The following is a 21,624-nucleotide window of genomic DNA, read 5'->3' as shown; positions in this document are numbered from 1 at the left end:
TATATATGTAATAATAATATGCCATATTGTATATAGTAATAATAATAATGTATATATATATACTATATAATTTGCGTTTTTTTTAATTTTTATAAACAAATTTGTTTCGTATCATTAATTACAAACTACAATTCGCGTACTTTTATTATATTTAGTATATTTGTAATATTATATTATAATTTTTGTTTTGTTTTTGTTATATTTTAGCTTTTGTTTTCATTCTTTTATCTTTTGTTTGTTTGTTTTTGCGGCTTAAATACTTTGGGCTACGCGTTCTCTGTAGGCGTGTTCTATGTTTCTGTGTGCTATGAGTTGTCGATCGTTTGATCAATATATTCTATTGTATATACTAATTATGTACTGGCTGTGTGTGTGTGTGTGTGTGTATGTGTGTATGTTCTAGTATCTGGAAGTGGCTGTCGAAATTTCTATGGCCTCTGATCTGAACTATTTACTTATGGACTTATGGAATTGCGCTAATTAAATGTCGTACAATAATTTCATATCTGGAATCTCTCGGCGTATTTATAGTTATTGTTGTTGTTTGTTGTCGCTACTGCTGTTGTTGTTGTTGTTATCATTTTTTCTTTTTGGGCTGCTGTGGGCGTGGCATGGCGTCACTTGGTAACACCAAAGACCAAACACATTTAGCTAAATTTCTCTTTCTCGCTTGCTGCTTAAATCTAATTCAATAATTGTTAGCGCTGTTCTTACAATAATTGAACGATCCTATTTGAATCGTATATATATATGTAGGTGTTTTTGTGTATATATATGTATATATATAAATTTATTTAACAAACTACTAATGTTTAGGGCTTTATGCACGCTTTTCACTACCAAAAACTACGCGTTGTAATTAATTATAATTTTTATATAATTATATATATGTATATGTATATATATTTAATATTTTGTTAAATATGTTTTTGTTGTTTGCGCTTTAATCGCATTGTTGCTCCGCGTTTTAAAAATTCCATTTAAACTTAATTGTTACAAAAAAAATAATGTACAATAATAATAATAACTGATTTTCTGATTTATCATATTGCATTCTCATGCAACATTCGACAATTTGTTTAATGTTTTTTGTTTTCTTTTTTTAAGTTTAATTTTCTCAAATTTATATATGCGTGTGTCTATATGTGTGAAAATGTGTGTGTGTTAAGCAATTAAAATATCACCAATATTTTTGCTTTTTCCTTTTTTAATTTTGCTTTGCATTTCTGCCTGTTTCTCTTTTGTTTTACTCTTTTTTTGTTCTTTTCTTTTTGCGTTTTCATTTATGTAAAAAATTAAATAAAATTAAATACAATATAAAATGTACAACTATGTTTTGTGTTTTGTTTTTGCTATTCGCATTTTGTTAAAAAATTTGTTGTTGGTTCCATTTTTTGTTTCTTCTTCCTTTTTTTTTTTTTGTTGTTTATATATCTTTTTTGCTTAAGTAAAATGAAATGTTGGGCGGGCAGACTGTGCGCTGGGCGTGGTCAATTGCATTAAGTACAAGTGCTTAAGTTCTGTATGTATGTATGTGTGTGTGTGTGTGTGTGTGTGTGCGTGTGTGTGTGTGGTGTGTGGTATGTAAGTGTGTGTGAGTGAGTTGTTAATTTTATATGCTGCTTTTTAAAGTACTTGCAAATACGTTATCTCACTTAAATCGAATTGTTTTGCGTATATGTACATATACATATACATTTACATACACAAATACATATTCACATATATAGATATATAGTATGGAATGTCTGCCGCCTGCCACGCCCAGCATCCGCCCACCTTGGACCGTTTTCTGCCCGACAATCGAAGCGGGCAGCTCTAGCGGCTAATAATACAGTGGAGTCCGAAATTATAGTACATCGAAACGAACTTAGCTTATAAATTCACACAATTAACAAACACGAGGGGGGGAAATGGGGGTAGGGGGTAGGGGCAAGGGCAATAACAACAACAGGCAACAAAATATAAAACGAACAGGCAACAATTGGTGGTGGCGATGGTGGTGATGGTGTGTGATTAACTGGCATCTATCTCAACGGGATCTTACTGCAAGATGTCCTGTATGTTGAAATTGTCGTTGTCCAGTGAGTTGATCAGATCCTGCGTGGAGAAATTGCTGTCGACGGGCAGGTTGTCAAGGAATTCGAGACACAAATCATTCGAGTTGGCCACCACCGAGTTGATCGTCTGACTGATCGAACTGGCGCTGGCAATTGTCGCCGAGCTGCCAACAACACCGCCAACACCGCCAACACCCGGCTGTGGTGCACCATTATTGTTGCTGGGCCCGGCACCACCCGGTCCACTCTGGCTCATCTGCAACATCTGCTGTTGCTGCTGGTGCGTTGTCGTTGTGCTGGTGCTCTGCACAAACTGTTGCTGCTGCATCGTGAGCTGTTGCTGCTGTTGCGTCTGCGTCATGTGCATGCTGGTCATTTGCATTTGTGTCGCCATCATGCCACCGCCTCCAGTTGCCCCCTGTTGCTGTTGCAACAGCTGTTGCATCTGCATGTTGCTCCCAGCACCGCTGCCCATGTGTTGTTGCTGCTGCTGCTGCTGTTGTTGCTGCTGCTGTTGCTGTTGTCGCATCAACTGTTGCTGCATCTGCGCCGGCGTCAGCTGCATCTGTGGTCCATTCGGGCCACTCATCATGCCACCGCCTCCGTTCGGGCCATTGCCTGGCGCATTCGGCGCTCCATTTGGCATAAAGTTACCTGGAAAGGTGGTAAAAATGGTTTAGTATTGCATCTATTTGAACATAAGCACAAATGTAATCATTGAACGCTTTGAGAACTAACACTGATCATGGAGTACATGACAAACAGCAGCTAAATTGATCTTTTGGGCAGTAAAATTAAACTTTATAAATGAAGAAAATTATAATGCAGAATTAATTTGAAAAATCATGATCAAAATGACATTTTGCACGGATATCGGCTGGGTTTTAACAAAGTTATGAAGTCTCAAAGATTTTTAACTCATGGTTGATGGTCGAGAATAATAAAATTTCTTAAAGGAACAAATTTCGAGCGCAGATTCAATTTTGAGACTCTGTCATGTTTAAAATGACATTGCGCATGGAATTCCTTTCAGTCTTCATAAAGTTATCAGAGTACAAAATTAAACAAACTAGTCAGCCGGTGCTACAGTCGAGCATAGTCGACTGTCGGAGACCCCGTACTTACTTTGGCAAAAACTAATAATGGAAAAAGTTTTTCATACTAAGACTTGATTTTCGCCCGATCGGTCCTATGACAGCTATATGATTTAGTGGACCGATTTGAACCAACTTCGGTAAGGACGTATAAAACTAACCTTAATGCGTATTCTATAAGTTTGGTTACGATATCTCAAAAAACATAAAAAAGTTGTTCATACTAAGACTTGATTTTCACTCGATCGGTCCTATGACAGCTATATGATATAGTGGTCCGATTTGAACCAACTTTGGACAGGATATATAAAACCAAATCATATGCTTATTGTATTACTTTGCTTTAGATATCTCATAGTATTTCATACTAAAACTTGACTTTCGACCGATTGTTCCTATGGGCGCTATATGATATAGTGGTCCGATTCAAAAAAAGAAACAAGCTTGACCTGCCTGCAAGATAGAGGAATCTACATACCAAATTTGGTGTCACTAGCTTTTTAATTGTTCTTATAATTTGGATATGAAATTCGTTTTTTCGATTTGTGGGCGATATAGGAGGCGTGGCCGAATTTTGAAACAAACTTGATCTGCTTGCAATATAGAGGAACCTACATACCAAGTTTGGTGTCTCTATCTCTTATAGTCTCTGAGATCTAGGCGCTCATACAGACGGACAGACAGACGCACATTGCTATATCGACTCTGCTGTTGATGCTGATCAAAAAGATATATATACTTTGTAGGGTCTGCCACGCCTCCTTCTGCATGTTACGCACATTTTCGTTAAAACAAACCCAATTGACCCCTGTACTTTTTTTAAGTACGGGGTTTAAAAATGAATGATGGTCGAAAAATATTAATTTTTCTACGCAAACAAAATTATAATGCAAACATAATTCAGAGGTCAAACCATGATCGAAATGACATAAAAATCGGATGATAATGACAGTATTAAAATAATGGGATTTGGTCAAAAGAAATACAATTAATTTTTCCCAATGAATATTTGAAGTGCAAAATCAATATGAAGTATATTGAAGTTCATTGAAGTTTGAATCGGTTGAGTTTTGATAAAGCAATGGGTGTTTAAAGTATTTGCAAATATTTAAAGGGTAACCATGTGGAGGAGCAACAATAAAAACTCTATGTGTCTAGCTCTTTGTTCAATGACAGTCCCCAGTGTTGCTGCTTACCTCCATTGAACCCGCCGGGCGTCTGTCGCATGGCCGCTCCTGGTCCTGGTCCGCCGAAGGCCATTTGTTGTTGCTGCTGGGCCATCATCATGTGTCGCCACTCCTGCTGCGAGCCCATGGGCATGCCGTCGGGCGTGACTTGGACATTGGGCGGTCGCTGCTGCTGTGGACCGCCCATTGGTCCGCCGGCACCGCCAACACCACCGCCATACGGACCGCCAGGTACACCGCCCATGCCACCGCGTGGTCCACCGCCAGCACCGCCATGCTGTTGCATATACATGGCCGCATGCTGGGGCCGCATCATTGGACCGGATGGGGGGATCGGTTGCTGTGTCATGCGTCGCATGGCCGCCGCCTGAGCAGCGCTGTTGGGGAAGCGACCAACGCCACCGCCACCACCGCCAACACCAACACCAACGCCAACACCAACGCCAACACCACCGCCGCCGACAGTTTGTTGCATCATCTGCGCCTGCATCAGTTGCGCCTTGGTGGCATTGTATTCCGGCGGCGGAGGACGTGCCCCGGACATGTGTTGTTGCTGTTGCTGCTGCTGTTGTTGCTGCTGCTGCTGCTGTTGTTGCTGTTGCATGGCCTGGGCACGCATCATTTGCTGCTGTTGCAGGAACTTGGCCTGGTTGGAGGCTGGCACAGGTCCGCCATTGCCGCCCATCATCATCTGTGCATTGGGAGCGCCGCCATTGGGATTCATTTGCATGGGATTCATGGGACCACCAGGTCCGCCCATCTGCATGCCCGGCATGCCGCCCATGGGTCCGCCCAGCTGATTCATTGCACCATTGTTGGGTCCGCCAGCGTTGCCCGGCACTCCGACGCCGACGCCGACGCCAACGCCGCCGGCACTGCCAGCGCCAACGGGTACGCCACCTGGCGGCTGTTGTTGCTGTTGCATCAACGGCACATTGCCACCAGGTCCATTTGCATTTGCCGCTGCCTGCGCTTGTACCGCAGCTGCCGCCGCTGCTGCTGCCGCTGCCTGCGCCTGCGTTTGACGCTGACGCATATTGGGCGGCACCTGCTGCTGCTGCTGCTGTTGCTGCTGTGCGGCTGCCTGTTGCTGTTGTGCGGCTGCAGCTGCTGCTGCTGCCGCCGCGGCCTGTTGCTGCTGCTGCTGTGTGAAATTCATGCTTTGGCTTTGCGAGAGCGAGAAGCCATCGGAGGGTACTGCAAAAAAGAGAATATAATTAAGTATCTAATTTAAGTATTTTATTAATTTATTTCTTTTACCATTTGAATTGTTCATGTTTTGATTTGGTTGCTGTTGCTGCTGTTGCTGCGGTGCATTTGGTCCACCGCCATTGCCGCCATTCGCACCCGAGTTGCCGCCGTGCGGTTGCTGCTGTTGCTGTTGCGGATTGGGATTGCCATTGCCACCGGGTTGCTGCTGTTGCTGCTGCGCCGCCTGCTGCTGACTGAAGAAGACGCCCTGTTGTGCGGCCACGGAGACGTTGCTCTTCATATCGCTGCTCAAATGCAAATGCTGACCAGCTGACACCTGTGGGACAGAGACAGAGAGAGAGACACAGAGAGAGAGAGAGAGGTCAATTGCAATTCAATAACATTTTCATTTGATTTTTAATTGAAGACGCTGCCACTGACAGATTACGTATACAACATGTGGGTGCACAAAGTGAAAAAATTGCAAGATTCATAAATAAGTATGCACACATTGACTGCGCACAAAGTAAGGACTTCAACAAAGCAATAATACTTTAAGTTATATATTTAACACAAAAAAAACCTCAAAACGAGGTAAAAGTCTAGTGACGAAAGCAATTTCTAGACCCAAAATTTCTGATATCCAATTTTGTGACGAACAAAATTCAGTTTAATCTAAAAATTTTAAATAAAAATATAAATTAATATAAAAAAAACCAAAAAGCCCTCAAACACACCTTTCTAATGATATATAGAACATATCTGTTGCTTCTATGGTTTGGAAACTGTTGAGGTTTCAATTTTAGCGGGATTTAGCGTTTTCCCGCTAAACTAACTGCCGTCCGCAGTGATAATACAGTTAGTCAAGTAAGTCTCATTTAAACTGCGAAAAATCCCACCACATCCACAATTTTTTGGGCGTTTTACATTCCCTTTTAGTATTGCCAATCATTCCATTTATCCGCAAACTAATCGGATATATATAACGATAGCTATGACAGTTTAATATTGCGAGCGCCTAAATTTATGCAGTAATTTATATACCGTTGAAGTTTAATACGCATATAAATACATTTCAATAGAAAAGTGGGTATTAATAGAGTAGTCGTTACTCAAATATAGTGCTGATATATCTTATATTTTAGAATAAAACCAAATTCGTCTTTGCATTGACCCCACTTTATTCCCACAACTCGACGATTAGTGAGAATACTGAATAATATATTTTGTTTTTTAAATTACTTGTTGTAAATTAAGAGTCGAAACAAAATCTTAAATCATAGCTCGAACTTTCTTCAAAATAATAATACTTTGAGTTATATATTTTATAATACAGTTAGTCAAGTAAGTCACATTTAAGCTGCGAAAAATTCCACCACTGATATTTCTTATATTTTTAAATAAAACCAAATTCGTCTTTGCATTTATTCCAATTTATTCCCACAACTCGACGATTAGTGAGAATACTGAATAATATATTTTGTTTTTTAAATTACTTGTTGTAAAATAAGATTCGAAACAAAATCTTAAATCATAGCTCGAACTTTCTTGAAAATTTGAAATGTTTGCCGCCTTGATTCGAGGATATTCACGCCTTGCAACTTGTCTCTTTATCTCCTCTTCATCTAATTGCCAAGTAAGCCGTCAGATTTCACACTTCCCTGTCTCTGCCACACAGTTGTTGCAACTGCCACAAAGTCAAAGATTTTCAGGCTAATTCCTGGACAGTGACAGAGAGAGAGGGTGAGGGAGAGTGAGATAGACAGATTCTCTGGCATATGGCAGTCCACCTACTCCATTTACAGTTGTCTTATTTGATGTCAGCCTCGATGCGACTGTCAGCAGCAGACATAAGAAGCGACGAGGAGGTGGTCAGAGTTTGTAGGTGTAAGTGTATGTGGTTGTGTGTGTGTGTGTGTGTGTGTAAGGTAGACAGCAAGTCGGCATTTGGCGTCTGGCATTGCTTTTGAAGCTTATTATCGCCACAACTGCATTCGCATCCGCATCCGTGTCGCATTTATGTCTGCCAAAGACACACAGAGAAAGAGAACAAGGGAGCGGGAGCGAGAGAGACAGAGCAACACAATATTGAGGCATAAATCTTTTGGCACTTTTTCATAGTCTACTTTAGCGGGCAGCCACTATAACTTCATCTTCCCACGCTTCCCCTTCATATTTGCAATTTATTTGTTATTGTAATGGATGCCCACATGCCACAAGAGGTGGCAACATCATAAGGGCAGGGGGTTGCCACTTCGTTTGCATTTCAATGCCATGTCCATGTCTATGTCCGTGTCCGTGTCCATGTCCATGTCCGTGTCCGCTGATGTGTAAACCAGTAAGTAAAGGAAAGCGTTTGCCCCTGGGCCGAAGGCACCTTGTTGTGGTCCTTGTTCGCGTCCGTATCCGTGCCCATGTCCTCGTCTGCGTCTGCCACATCCACAGTGTCCTCGTCCTCGTCCTCGGCTGCGTTCGCGTCATTGTCGACTCTAGACTCAACTCGACGCATAGGCAAAGCCAATAAATCTTGGCGACACGACTTCAGCGTCAAAACGTCAACTGCGACTGCGACTGCGACGTCGACGTCGACGCCAGCGTCGCACAGTGGGGCAGATCCTCATTTTGCGTTGCAAAAATCATATCTTTTGAACCAGTGAAGATATTTTCAAAATTTAAAAAGCATTTGATAGAAAAGCTTTAAGCTTTAACATGAGTGTTTTCACTGCGTAATAGGCCTACTGGTTGATTCAGGGCTTTCGTTCAAAGTTGAAAAATATTTTCAGTGCATATTTTACATGTAAAATTAAAAAAAAAAAATATTTATTTTTTGTTCGAAATATAAATTTTAATCTTTTTTATTCTTAAAACAGCATCGTTTAATATATAAAAAAGTTTTATTACGTTTATTTAAAAAAAAAAAAAATTTTGTTTTTTTGATAAATCTTGTATGATGCCTCGCATAACGAAAACGTATGAAATTGTACTGCGCTCTTCCTCTTCTATCACCATTTTTTTGCGAGGTTGCATCAGTTTTCGTCCTATAACTCTCCCAGACGCAGCTGGACGCATGAAAGACCAGGGTTATTTCGTTAGAGAATTGATTAACGAAGACTCCTGTGGTAGTGGGATCGAGTCCTTCGAGTCCAATTTTTTTTTTCTATTCCATCAAAGTCAAAAAAATAGCCTAATTTTAGTGCTTTTTTTAAACATCGCTGAATGAAAGGTCAACAAGAAGAAACACCACGGCATTTAATTAAAATGAATGTACCTTTCAGATGAAACCAAAACATAAAGATCGGTCATATAACCCTGTCATCAAATCAGTTTTAAAGTTTGCATTTTAGGAAAAAATCCACATTTAGTGCGTGAATTCAGCTAAGGGCCTTTAACTTGGGAGAGGCTGTCACGCCCACAATTTTACCTGATTTCAAAATTTTGATTTATAATTCTGGAGATTTCTCCATCGAATGCCTTATTACTTTTTACAAACGCTTTCGTAAAATGATTTTGCTACGCATATCGGCCGCCTGCCCCAGTGTGCGTCAGTTGTTGCGGTTGTAATTGCTTCGCGTTGTTAAAGTCATGGACTCGCTGAGCTAATTCAGTTTAGTGCCACAACGCGGACACAGTGTTGCCATTGACCTGCCATAAACATCGTTTCCACTCCATCTGACCATGGCCCTGGTCACGCCCCCTGTCACCGCCCACTGCTAACAACGTTTCATAAATCATTTGCATGACTCTGGCGAGGTGTGAAACGTATGTCGATGCGGCCAGTGGCAACTCCTATTGTGTTGCAACACCTGCAATTTGGGCGATACGCACAGATGCGTCTACAACGGAGACAAGGGCCGAAAAGTTAGACTAACAAACTGAACGATCGCAAATTGCAAACTCAGAAACGAAAGAGTATATAGTAATAACAAGGCTCGCCCTGCTCGTTTCGTTTCATTTCCCCCCTGCTTCTTGCTCGCGGTGAGGTGGCTACAGTCGAGCACGCTCGACAGTAGGATACCCTGTGCCCAGTCTCTATAAATAATAATTTGTTAATAATAGAATTGATTATATACATATAAAAATATGTATATCTTAAAATTTCGCCGCTCGAATTTGCATCCGATTTAAGAAAATCGGTTCCCAGGAACACCACGTGGAGGCCATTACAATTGTAATAGGTCACTTTTCAAATCATTACTTAGTGACCTACGAGTCGACTTGAGCTGCCTAAAAGCCCTAAGTTCCCAAAATAAAAAAATTCTGCAAATTTCAGCAGCAGACATAATAAAGAAGATAATAAACGGATAAATTATAATTAAGGAATACGTAATTAATACACTCTGCAAAATTCAATAGCAGATATTATAATTAAGAAAGACGTAAGAATAAAATGAGATATATATATATATATATAAAGTAACGTATAAATAAATAATATGGAAGACGTAATTAATAAGTTCTGCAAAATTAAATTGCAGATATAATATTATTAGAAAGACATAAGATTAAAATTAGATATTTATAAAGTATTTGTACATGTATGTATGCTATCTAATAGTACATACCATCTGTCATGTTAATCTATACTACCTTCAACACTAACAGAAAGAGCACTGTGGTAACTATAAACAGTCTCAAAAGTCCTGGCGCTTATAATATCTGCAGAAATATTTGAAAACGCCCAATCAATATGTGTGTCCAAATTGGTAGTGGACGTATTCAATCCTAGTAAGCTTCTAAACCTACTCTGCAGATTGTTATATATTTCTACCGTGGAGCGCTCCAACGTTTTCAAACATAAATTGAAATCCCTAATATAATAGTTTTCCCATTTAAAAAATCATATTGCCGAAATAGATCCTCAACTTCTGTTCTAAACACTGATGGCGGATATGTAGGATTTTATATATATGAGAAAAGTTATAGATTTGTATGTAAATATGACATACTCGAAAAAACACGAATCAGTTATATTATTTCTACCGCTTACTTTAAAAGAAATTCCATTCACTATTTCATTCTTGGCATAAACTAAAATACCTGTTGAACGTCGCACAGACTCAAGCTGGACAGCAATACTGAACCCAGGAATTTCTATATTTACATTTCTAAAATTAGTGGCTTCCACAAAACACAGAAAAGACGAAAGAAGCATAAGTCTATCTGATCGAATATCTGAAATATGTAGATTAAGACTTTGAGTGTTGTGAAAGAAAATGTCTAAGGCGGAACTGTTAACCAAGTGATCATAATGTGTTCGAAGAAGTTTAGCAGTCCGCAAATTTTCTAATTGAATTTTGACCTTATCATTGTCTTGGGGAGGCTTAGGAGGATTGAAGTTTCCTATTATAAACAATCCCGACGCTGTAGTTGCCCTACTGCATGCAACATACATGGAAGCACGTTCCATTCTTGAACTTGTGTGAACTACTACCTTGCCATAAGTAGCGCCCTGACTTTTGTGAATAGTAATACCTTCTGCAGGTACAACTGGAAACTGCCTACGGTCAATGGTAACTTGCTCATTGTTCTTATAATGAAAGCTTCTTACTAATTTCTGAATAGGGTCCATAAAGGCTCAGATCGGTGTGCACGTTTTGAGCGAGCAATTTCTCCTACGGTTCTGAAAACTTAATCCATAAAATAGTTGGAGTATTGGATGTATCAAAATCTATTTGCATCAATATGCCGGATGCTCCGTTAACTAACCCATCACCTGTATCTACATTGACCGTCATCATATATTTTGCAGTGGTTTTTAAGAGAAGAGACATACAAAGTCCCTGCGTTTCTGACGTTTTAAAACTCCTAACACCTACTAATATATTATTTCTTTGTGTCGCATTTAAATGGACGGCTTTTATGAAATCTTCAGCGGTAGAATAAAACTGTTCCGTTGGAATTAAATTAAGTTTTGTTGTGTTGAAATGATCCACCTCATTGTTGCTAGTAAAGAGATGGATTGCGTCATCGGGCACATCGGATGGCTGACAGATCCGTGATCGGATAAGTTGAATATCATCAGCAGTCATGCAACCCGACGCCATATTATTCAAGGCTGACGCGAATAGTTGGTCATCCCGTTGTCGCATGATTTCTGTGAGCTCAAAATACTTAAAAGGTCCCACAAAGAAGAGCCAAAAATAGCAAAATAAGGATCAGTGGTATTGGATTCAAAATCCAACGACCACCTACTGGTCGTAATTGTCTTAGATCACCGAAAACAATGACAGAAATATTTCCAAAGGAGCGGAATTTTGAATATTTGTTTTAATCGGGAATCCAAGTGTGAGAACATTAATGAACTAACCATTGAAATTTCATCAATAATAATTAATTTAAGATCTATTAAGTTTGAATGCAATGTATTAACTAAATCATGACTTAATGGTCTCAAATGAGCGAGACTGGTTGACTGGAAGAGAAAACATAGAATGCAGAGTTGAGCCACTGATTCCGAATGCGGCTTTTCCGGTAGGAGCACATAAAAGAATATATTTATTATTATCATTAACAGACCCATGAACGGCTCCTGCCTTCCGGTTGTACATATCAGACAGGGATTGGAAAATTGCTAAAATAAGTCGGCTCTTTTCCAACACCAGCACCGCCTCCAACAAATTCGTGGTACACGGATTTCATTTTGGCATTGTGCATGACATGTGTTAAATAGGTTTTCTGTTTTAAGTTGAGGGACCCAACAATATTACATAAGGTTTCTTCAGAAACTAAGGTGGAGCTTAATCAAGCGAACATTATTATCACCTATATTGTTATCATCCCCATTGACGTTTAAGACATTTAGTTGAGGATCTATCTCAGGCAATCCTAACACTCTAAACTCATTATCTTCTGGGTTTTCTATATTATCCTCATCTTCTGCCTGGACTGCATTATCCAATGCATTTTCAAGCTCACTAGCATCTAATACATTATATTTTCTACGATTGTTTTCTATTAAATCTTTGTTAACGTTACAAAATGCCTCACAATCCCTAGTTAGTAACTCAACTTGTTCATTCCTCCATGGTGCATAGAGCATTACTAATTCCCTAAAATAGTCGCTTCTCTCAGTATTAATATTAAATCTTCTATATCTAATGATGCTTGGACTTAGTCTTTTCTAATAAAGCCGCTGACATCGCGAAGGGCATAAATTATCGACTCGGTAGCCCTAGGCTGTTCGTTATCGCCTTCTGTGTCATCTGGATTTCTTTCTGAACTGTTTCGTGGATGCCGTTTGCAAAAACATAATAAGCAGCAAAATCGGCTAGGCATAAACTCAAGAACGTCTGGACGTTGAATGTAATGCTCTGCAAGTCCATTTCGAAAATATCTTCACAATCTTCGGGAAGATTTTGAAGCTGCTCTCTTGATTTCAGAATTCTAACCTGTTTTTCTGTGTGAAGTATTTATAAATACTACACCAGTACTGCTACCTGACAAAGGCATCCCTAAACAGCAATAAACGGCTTCCTGAGCAGAGATCTCAGTGCCACAAATAAATTTGTGTCCTATATGTTGTAACTTTTGCTTGATTGTTACATTACCCCGACTAATTTCACTAACTGCTTCTCGCAATAAATTTGAAATTCCTCGCTGGGACTTGTTAATATAATTAACAACATAGGAGCAGCAAGCATAGGGATCCAGAATAAACTGAATATCTATATTTGCTCGCTGCATCAAGAGAAGATGCTTATTATAGCCGTTTACCTTAATAGCACTAAAAGATCGCTTTAAGAAAACTTTGGGTTTCTTTAGACTCGATCTTAGTGCATTAATATACTTCTCATAGGTTAAGTTAGGATGCACGTGGGACAGGAAGTTATTAAAATCTTTAAATAGTTCTAAGTATTCATTATTAAATGGATATTCTAACGCTGCTAGAATTCTTTCTAGATTTCTTCTATGCTCCCTATATTTTGAGTGTTTTCTCCAAATGGAAACAAAATTTCAGTTTGAGGCATAGGAGGGTATGGAATACCGAATCGACAAATTAGGTTTCTCTAACTTGTCGTCTGCAAGAATGTCCGTGATTATGAGTTTGATACTCTAGAAATGGTTGAACTTCTGGCAATTAGTATCAGTTGTGATAAACTGATCAATAAATGACTTGATAGGTTGAATACTGGATTCATCATTTGTCGAGCTTTGGGGCATCTTTCAACCAAAATATGCCATGGACATGTGGAGAGCTCTGCTGAAACTCAACTCGCCAATAAAACTGAATGACCCTATGGTTACCAAAAACACCGCCTTCCTGCTTCATTGTTTTCAAAAGCTCCCTGTATCGATGCTCAAAATACCTAGCACATGTTACAGGATCTGCTCTAATAAGACGGGCTTTTGTATCAAAACTTAAATTTGATGCGGCTTCTTCTGTTATAGGTTGCTTATCTACATTATTAGATAGCAAGACTAAAAGCTCCGTCCACTTAGTCTCTGCTGCTGAAAATGTTATGAAAAAGGTCGGCAGACCAATCTGCCTGATCATAGCCATAACTTTTTTCTTTTCAGCTTCCCAATGGCAGGAGAAGTGCGAATACCCTTTAACATCCTATAACCATCGTCATGCCTAATTAAAGATTCTATGTGATCCACACTAAGGGCGTTTGCCGAAATGCCATGAGTAGCGCTATGCTTACGTAAGCAAATAGAAGTATTATTCCTAATTTTAATCATTTCCAACTTTTTATAGTTAAGAAATAATTTGTCAGCTCTACAACCTCTCCTATCACTATTCCTGAGTTCTGACCTTACTATGGTTGTAAAACTTTCCTGACACTTTCTTTTATTGCCAGCAAATATAGTTGGGAACGCCAACTCCTCAAAATCGTTATCTTCAATCAAATCTAATGGACGCTGGCCTTCTCCAGGAGCATTATTCTTTGCATGTTAACATTTTCAGTTGGGACATTTTCTAGCAGCGTTTCCTGACCTCCTGGGTTAATATTTTCCTCCTCTATATTATTTTGCTCATTTAAATTAGATCGTGCAGATCGTTCAAGCAATTCTGTAACTAAGTTGCTATCATCAGGTGATGCTACAAAAGAACAGCCGTATCATTATTTGGAAACGTGGACAACCACTGTTCATTAACAGTGACATGGTGTTTCATATACAGCTCTGTGTTTAGAAACCGGATTGCTTCAAAATTTTGAAAGGTCTGATGGTTTCAGCCATAAAATCATGGTTGTATTCCACCTTCAAGTGTAGTTGAATTACCTCAGCTTGATCAAACGCTCTTGGAAGTAACGTTACAACATTACTTGAATTACATTTACCACAGCTCCTTTAATAGCATTTGGCGACCATATCCCAAAGACTTAATTGTCATAAAGGAAGACGTGGAGAAATAAGTCTTTCTTCTAACGGCGTTAAGCCTATCAAACTTTCATGAAGCTTTGGAAAATCAAGGCCATTTGCTATTGAAGCTCTTGGTTTTTTGCCTTTTTGAATGTCTGTACTGCAAGTCTTGCAAAAGCTATATTTGTTATCCGTTGGGGATTCAGATGCAAGATTTAAGAAATTTGAACTATTTGAGGCACAAAATTGCTTTCAATAGTTGCACGAGAGAGTTTTGTCATATTTTTTTTAAACCATAACCCTTGCAGCAAAAAAACAAATGAGGCCCATTCTTTACGCTTTTGTTAAATTTGGTTATCATTTTATTTAAACTATTGTTTCTACGCTGAGATTCTCTATCTTCTGGAGGGATATTTGCGCGGTGTTGCCTATTTCGTGTTGCATTTCTCCTATTCTCTTCTGCTCTATTTTGACTGTTGCTTCTATACTGACTTACTCTATGATACACTCAAATTGGCGTCAATGACCCGCTTGTCTTGCTAGTATTCGAGCACTACGCCTAGCATTTGTATTACTTGTTTGCTCTATAATCCTGCGAATGCGATTACTCTAACTACAGCCCTTTGACTTCTATCCCTTTCATTTTCTAAAATTCTTCTATTCAAATCTTGACGCTGTGAAGACCGCCGAGCTCTGTCTTCTTCGTTCTCTTCCCGAAATTCTGGACTTGTCTGTGCATCTGGTGTTGCAAAGTATTAGCTGCTTGCTCCATTCTCTAACTGGAGTATCAGCCCGACGAGCAGCATGTGCTAAACTGTCGCTTTGCCTTCTCTTCCCGAAATTCTGGGACTTGTCTGTGCATCTGGTGTTGCAAAGTATTAGCTGCTTGCTCCAATTCTCTAACTGAGTATCAGCCCGACGAGCAGCATGTGCTAAACTGTCGCTTGCCTTTCTTCTCTTCCCTGAAATTCTGGGACTTGTCTGTGCATCTGGTGTTGCAAAGTATTAGCTGCTTGCTCCAATTCTCTAACTGAGTATCAGCCCGACGAGCAGCATGTGCTAAACTGTCGCTTTGCCTTCTCTTCCCGAAATTCTGGGACTTGTCTGTGCATCTGGTGTTGCAAAGTATTAGCTGCTTGCTCCAATTCTCTAACTGGAGTATCAGCCCGACGAGCAGCATGTGCTAAACTGTCGCTTTGCCTTCTCTTTCCCGAAATTCTAGATCTAGTCTGTGCATCTGGTGTTGCAAAGTATTAGCTGCTTGCTCCAATTCTCTAACTGAGTCTCAGCCCGACGAGCAGCATGTGCTAAACTGTCGCTTTGCCTTTCTCTTTCCCTGAAATTCTGGGACTTGTCTGTGCATCTGGTGTTGCAAAGTATTAGCTGCTTGCTCCAATTCTCTAACTGAGTATCAGCCCGACGAGCAGCATGTGCTAAACTGTCGCTTTGCCTTTCTTCCCGAAATTTGGGACTTGTCTGTGCTGGTGTTGCAAAGTATTAGCTGCTTGCTCCAATTCTCTAACTGAGTATCAGCCCGACGAGCAGCATAAACTGTCGCTTTGCCTTTCTCTTCCCGAAATTTGGGACTTGTCTGTGCAACTGGTGTTGGAAGTATTAGCTGCCTGATCAGAAACTGCGAGTATTCTATTACTTCTTCTAAGTTGATGTCTTGTATTGTCTCTAATCCTTTGAACATGACCATATTCATCATTTTCCCTACGCCTCTTTGAGATAAAGCGTTATCTTGCCTCTCGCGCTCAGCGTACTCTAAATCTGACCTATTTAAATTGTTTCTATTTTGTTGTCTCCTAGACCCAGCGGAAGCTGACAATCTTTTCTGCCTTGGCATTTTAATAAAATATTATAATAATTATGTACAAATGATAGTATATATATATATATATATAAAAAATATATTAAATACGAAAATATATAAAATATTAAAATAAATAAAATTGTAATAAATTATAATAATAATTGATATTATATTAAAAAATAATAATAATTGCTATTATATTCTGAATATAATAATAATTATTCAAATTTATTAATATTAAAAAATATTATTATTATTATTAAATATACAATTTGAAAAATATAAAATTAAATATGAAAAATATATCAAATATTAAAATAAATAAAATGTGATAAAAAAAGTAATAATAATAATTGGTACTATATTAGCAAAATAATAATAATTGCTATTATATTTCCAAAATATAACAATAATTATTAAAATTTATTAATATTAACAAAAATATTATTAATTTTATAATAATAATAAAATAATAATAATAAAATAATAAAATTTGATAAATATAAATATTAAATAAATTATTAATTAAATATATAACTTGCGATCATCAGCTCAATGGTCACAGCTCAAGAAAAACACAACCGATACCGATACCGATATTTGCACTCAAGCGCTCACCAATGTACACAGAATGCGTAACGGACTAAAGAAATTCACGCGCACACTACATATACATACATACATATGTACATGTATTTGCACGCGCGGAGCTCTGCTTTATTAAATCACTACACTATGTTATTAATGGACCATTGAACTAATATATCTCTCGTTCTTATAACTGGCGATAATTATTAGTTCAATGGTCGCAGCACAAGAGAACACAACCGATACCGACACCGATACCGACACCGATAGTTCACACTTAAACTCGCGCGCGCACTCTACATATGTACATACATATATATATGTATTACAGAAAAATGACACACGCGAAACTATGAACAACTGTCGGCTTTCTTAATCACTGTGTTTATCACTGCAGACTACGTTGTTAATGCACCACTGAACTAATATATCACTCGGTATTATATTAAACGTATTAAATATTAATTAGAAATTGATAAATCGCAAATCGTAATCGTAATCGCTCGGAATCGATGTAGAGTGTGTCAAGAGTAGCCACAAACTACATTCTGGCATTCTAGCACACATTTTCCTCTCTCACTCTCTCCCTCTCACGCAACAAATTCGAGCCTGCCAAAGGCTGCTGCAGTGCGCGCGAAATTTGAAATAAAAGACAATGTCTAATTTTATGAGATTTTTAAAGCGGAAAATGTTAAGTTAATTTTTAGAATGATAATAAGCATATACTTATTATATATATGTGTGAGAAATCGGAAATATAAGTAATTAAAATTATTGTTTTGCAGCTTTCAGTGCTCGGCAAAGATGCAAAAGTAGTGTTGCAAACTGATCGCTTTCTCTCTCATGCAATTTCATGCATAGCTATCAGCTTCTGCCCGACTAACTTGAAAATTGTGACGTCATAGGGATTTTGCCATGCAAAAATACATATTTATATATTAACATACATACAATTATATTTTAATTAAATTGCGTATTTGTATATACATAAATTATACATTAACATTTTCATTACATGATATCGATAATATTTTTGCATATCGCTCGATTCTTATTTGTTACCCAAAAAAAAATTGGTACTAATTCTGTCTTTGTGCGCGCCTTGCATACAAACGTCTACATGCTGTCTCTCGCACGTTTGATTTGCCATGCAAATGTAATTATTGAATTAAATGTAAATTCTGAAATAACTTCGCTATTTATGGGTCAATCGCTTTGAAATTTTCAGGGTCGTTTAATACGCATACTTCTCAACTGATTGTTCAGTTAGGAGTGCTATGTCAAAAATTGCGCCTGTAAATCGTTTGGTGCAATTTGTGGGCGAAGGGGGCGTGGCACCTAAAATTGGAAACAAACTTGACCTGCGTATGGTATTCAGGAACCTACATAACAAATTTGAAGTCTCTAGGTCATATAGTACTTGAAATCGAAGCCCAAAAGAAAATTGGTACTATTTCTTACTGTGTTTGTGCGCGCCTTGCATATAAACGTGAACATGCTGTCTCGCTCGCACGTTTGATTTGCCATGCAAATGTAATTATTCAACTAAATCTAAATTTCGAAATAACTTTATTTATGGGTCAATCGCTTTGAAATTTTCAGGGTCGTTAAATACGCATACTTCTCAACTGATTGTTCAGTTAGGGAGTGCTATGTCAAAAATTGCGCCTGTAAATCGTTTTTATTCAATTTGTGGGCGAAGGGGGCGTGGCATCAAAAATTGGAAACAAACTTGACCTGCGTATGGTATCCAGGAACCTACATAACAAATTTGAAGTCTCTAGCAATTATAGTATCTGAGATCGACGCGTTCAAACAGACGGACAGACGGACAGACGGACAGACGGACAGACGGACAGACGGACAGACGGACAGACAGACGGACAGGGCTAGATCGACTCGGCTGTTGATCCTGATCAAGAATATATATACTTTGGGGGGTCTGCCACCCCTCCTTCTGCCTGTTACATACATTCTGCCAAACACATTATACCCTTTTTTGCCCATTTTTAATGGGCACAGGGTATAAAAAGGTCAAGAAGGTTTGATGAAAACCAAACTACAACACAAATTCATTTACAAATCAAAAAAAGAGATGCAGCAAAGATTTTTTAAGTTTTTTCTATTTTTATATATTTTGCTATCTGTATTTTTATTTTAATTTCATTTTGAAACAGTACAAAAATAATAGTTATACAATTATTAAATTTCAGATGTGAGCAATCTTTGCTTTTTGAATAATTTTAACTGTTAAAAAAATAACAGGAAAATTAAAACTTTTGTAATAATAACTGTGTATTAAACCGAATCAAATATAGGTTTCAATTAAAGTTTCGGTAATGTTTGCATTAAGGTCACCTTTGAATATCAGTTTCGTAACGGTAACCGGTTTTTTTTAATGTTTCAGTTTCAAAATACCTGTTGAATTTCGGTTTACCAAATAAGAAAAAGTTTTTTTTTTTTTAAATTGTTAAAAAAAAAAAGAGCTACTTAATAAGATCAATATTCAAGTTTAACATCAAAGTTTGTTGAAAATGATTGACAATCCGAAACTAACCGTAATATATGAATCGGTTACTAATCGCTTTTTTTTATCTGAATAAAGTTTCGGTTCAGCGATCCTTGAATTAAGAAGTTTATCTATAATTGTTCTACACTTTTTTATGTTTGCAGCTTTGGTAAAAAATTAATAAAATGAATTATTTAAATTTAAAGCGAACGCAACAATTTGATGGAATTCGAGGCAAAGTTAATTTTCTTATAAATCAAACAAATTCAAAGCTTTTTAAAGCCAAGACAATTATTGAAGAGGATTATTCATTCATTTGTGCTTCAATTGAGAAAGCAGTTAGCTGCATCCCAAGGGAAAAGCAAGAAGAAGGAAGACGATTGCTTTAAAGGAAAGTGGAAATATGTGTGAGCTGACAGCATGAATAATCTAATATCTAATGTCGACATGAAAGCGACTGTTGCGAGTGAAAGCGATCGATTTAAGAGGCGCTTCATTAAGTGGATGCAACACATTTGAAGTAAATTTCATTTCAAGGCAGGCAGGCAGAAGCTGTAGAAATCTTTTTGTAAGGACTCTATAACAAAGTCATTGGACAAACATTGAGAATATACCTTTAGACAGAAGTGGATGCTGGGGAGAAGGAGGAGGAGTTAACAGCGAACGACTTCATAAAACAAATCATTACAGCAGCTTTCATAAAAGGGCAAACATAGCCCAGTCACAGGCCCAAATGCCAGCTACTCTTTTCCGCCGTTTCCTCCTGTCCATGCCACCGAATGGCCAACGAATACATACATAAAATATCAATAAAAAAGTTTAAAGGTAACTGCGACGACTTGGCGTTAGCGTTGGCGATGTAACCACGACAGGAACAGGAACAGGAGCGGGAACAGGAGCGGGACGAGACTTGCTCTCTTTCTCTGTAAGCCGTGCGCGTAAATCCTTCGCTATTACCCCAGCAGCGTCGCCATATTGATTGCGCTGGAGACAAGCCGGGCAACCCACACACTTGCACACACACTCACGCACACACACACATAAAGAGAGCAAGGACTCGTAAGCAGGAAATGCGCATTTGACAAGCCAAAAAGATTGCCGCATGCCCCACGCGTTGCCGTTGTTGCCGTCGTTGTCGACGTCAAGGGAATGATATTTGAACAGAGGGCAAGTTGAATGCTGGTTGGACAGCGGAAGAACGGCCAGGGGAAAGGCGAGGGCAGCGGATTCTGCCGCCTTGCATATAGACTTGACAATGATATATGTGACTATGCCACAATGTGCGTATGTGTGTGTGTGTGTGTGTGAGTATGTGACATGTGAGTGCGTGTGGGTGTTCGGTCAGATGGAAGGAGAGCGTGGAGATATTCGCTCTACAAAAAGAAATGAAACTTCAACTGAGCCTCGGGGGCTGTTTCTTCTTCTGCTTATTGGCCCCCGCCCCATCTTGACGAGCATAGTGGAAAGCTGAGAACACAACTGTACCACTAAATCAACATAAAAACCAAAATGAGACAAACTTGTTGAACGGCACTTAAAATAATTGAAAAGAATAGAAACAAACAAAGATACAATGTTGAAAAAATCATGAATGTTAAGGTAACTGCTGTACATTTTATGCTAACAGCGAGACAATCAGCTCAAGTCGTTTAACATATGTAAACGTTGAGGATAACATCAACCATGTTAATGTTGAAGTAAATTAATTTAAATGTTAATTTATATTTTAAGAAACACATAGTGTAACTGATGCTATTAATAGCTCATTTAATATTTTTTGTGTAAAATAAGAAATCATTCTAACAGCAAAATTAAAAAATTAATTTTACATTTCAATTTAAAAATAAAAACTGAACATTTTAATTACATTTTT

At 38.3% G+C, this 21,624-nt stretch overlaps 1 protein-coding gene across 2 annotated transcripts in view; it reads right to left on the bottom strand.

The window, feature by feature from the left end:
• Positions 1 to 1,408: 1,408 nt before the first annotated feature.
• Positions 1,409 to 21,624, bottom strand: part of LOC117785650 (neurogenic protein mastermind) — a 46,633-nt gene continuing 26,417 nt past the window's right edge. For both annotated transcript variants that reach the window (XM_034623782.1, XM_034623783.1), the window contains 3 exons: positions 5,602 to 5,869; positions 4,351 to 5,538; positions 1,409 to 2,714 (listed from right to left, as the gene is read on the bottom strand). In XM_034623782.1, coding sequence (XP_034479673.1) covers positions 2,044 to 2,714; positions 4,351 to 5,538; positions 5,602 to 5,869 — 2,127 coding nt within the window. In that variant the 3' untranslated portion in view covers positions 1,409 to 2,043. The remainder of the gene's footprint in view (positions 2,715 to 4,350; positions 5,539 to 5,601; positions 5,870 to 21,624) is intronic.

This window comes from Drosophila innubila (genome assembly GCF_004354385.1).
Source record: "Drosophila innubila isolate TH190305 chromosome 2R unlocalized genomic scaffold, UK_Dinn_1.0 1_C_2R, whole genome shotgun sequence".
Classification (NCBI taxonomy): Eukaryota; Metazoa; Arthropoda; class Insecta; order Diptera; family Drosophilidae; genus Drosophila; species Drosophila innubila.
The sequence above is the reverse complement of the archived record's forward strand: the minus strand, read 5'-3'. Positions and strand labels throughout refer to the sequence as shown.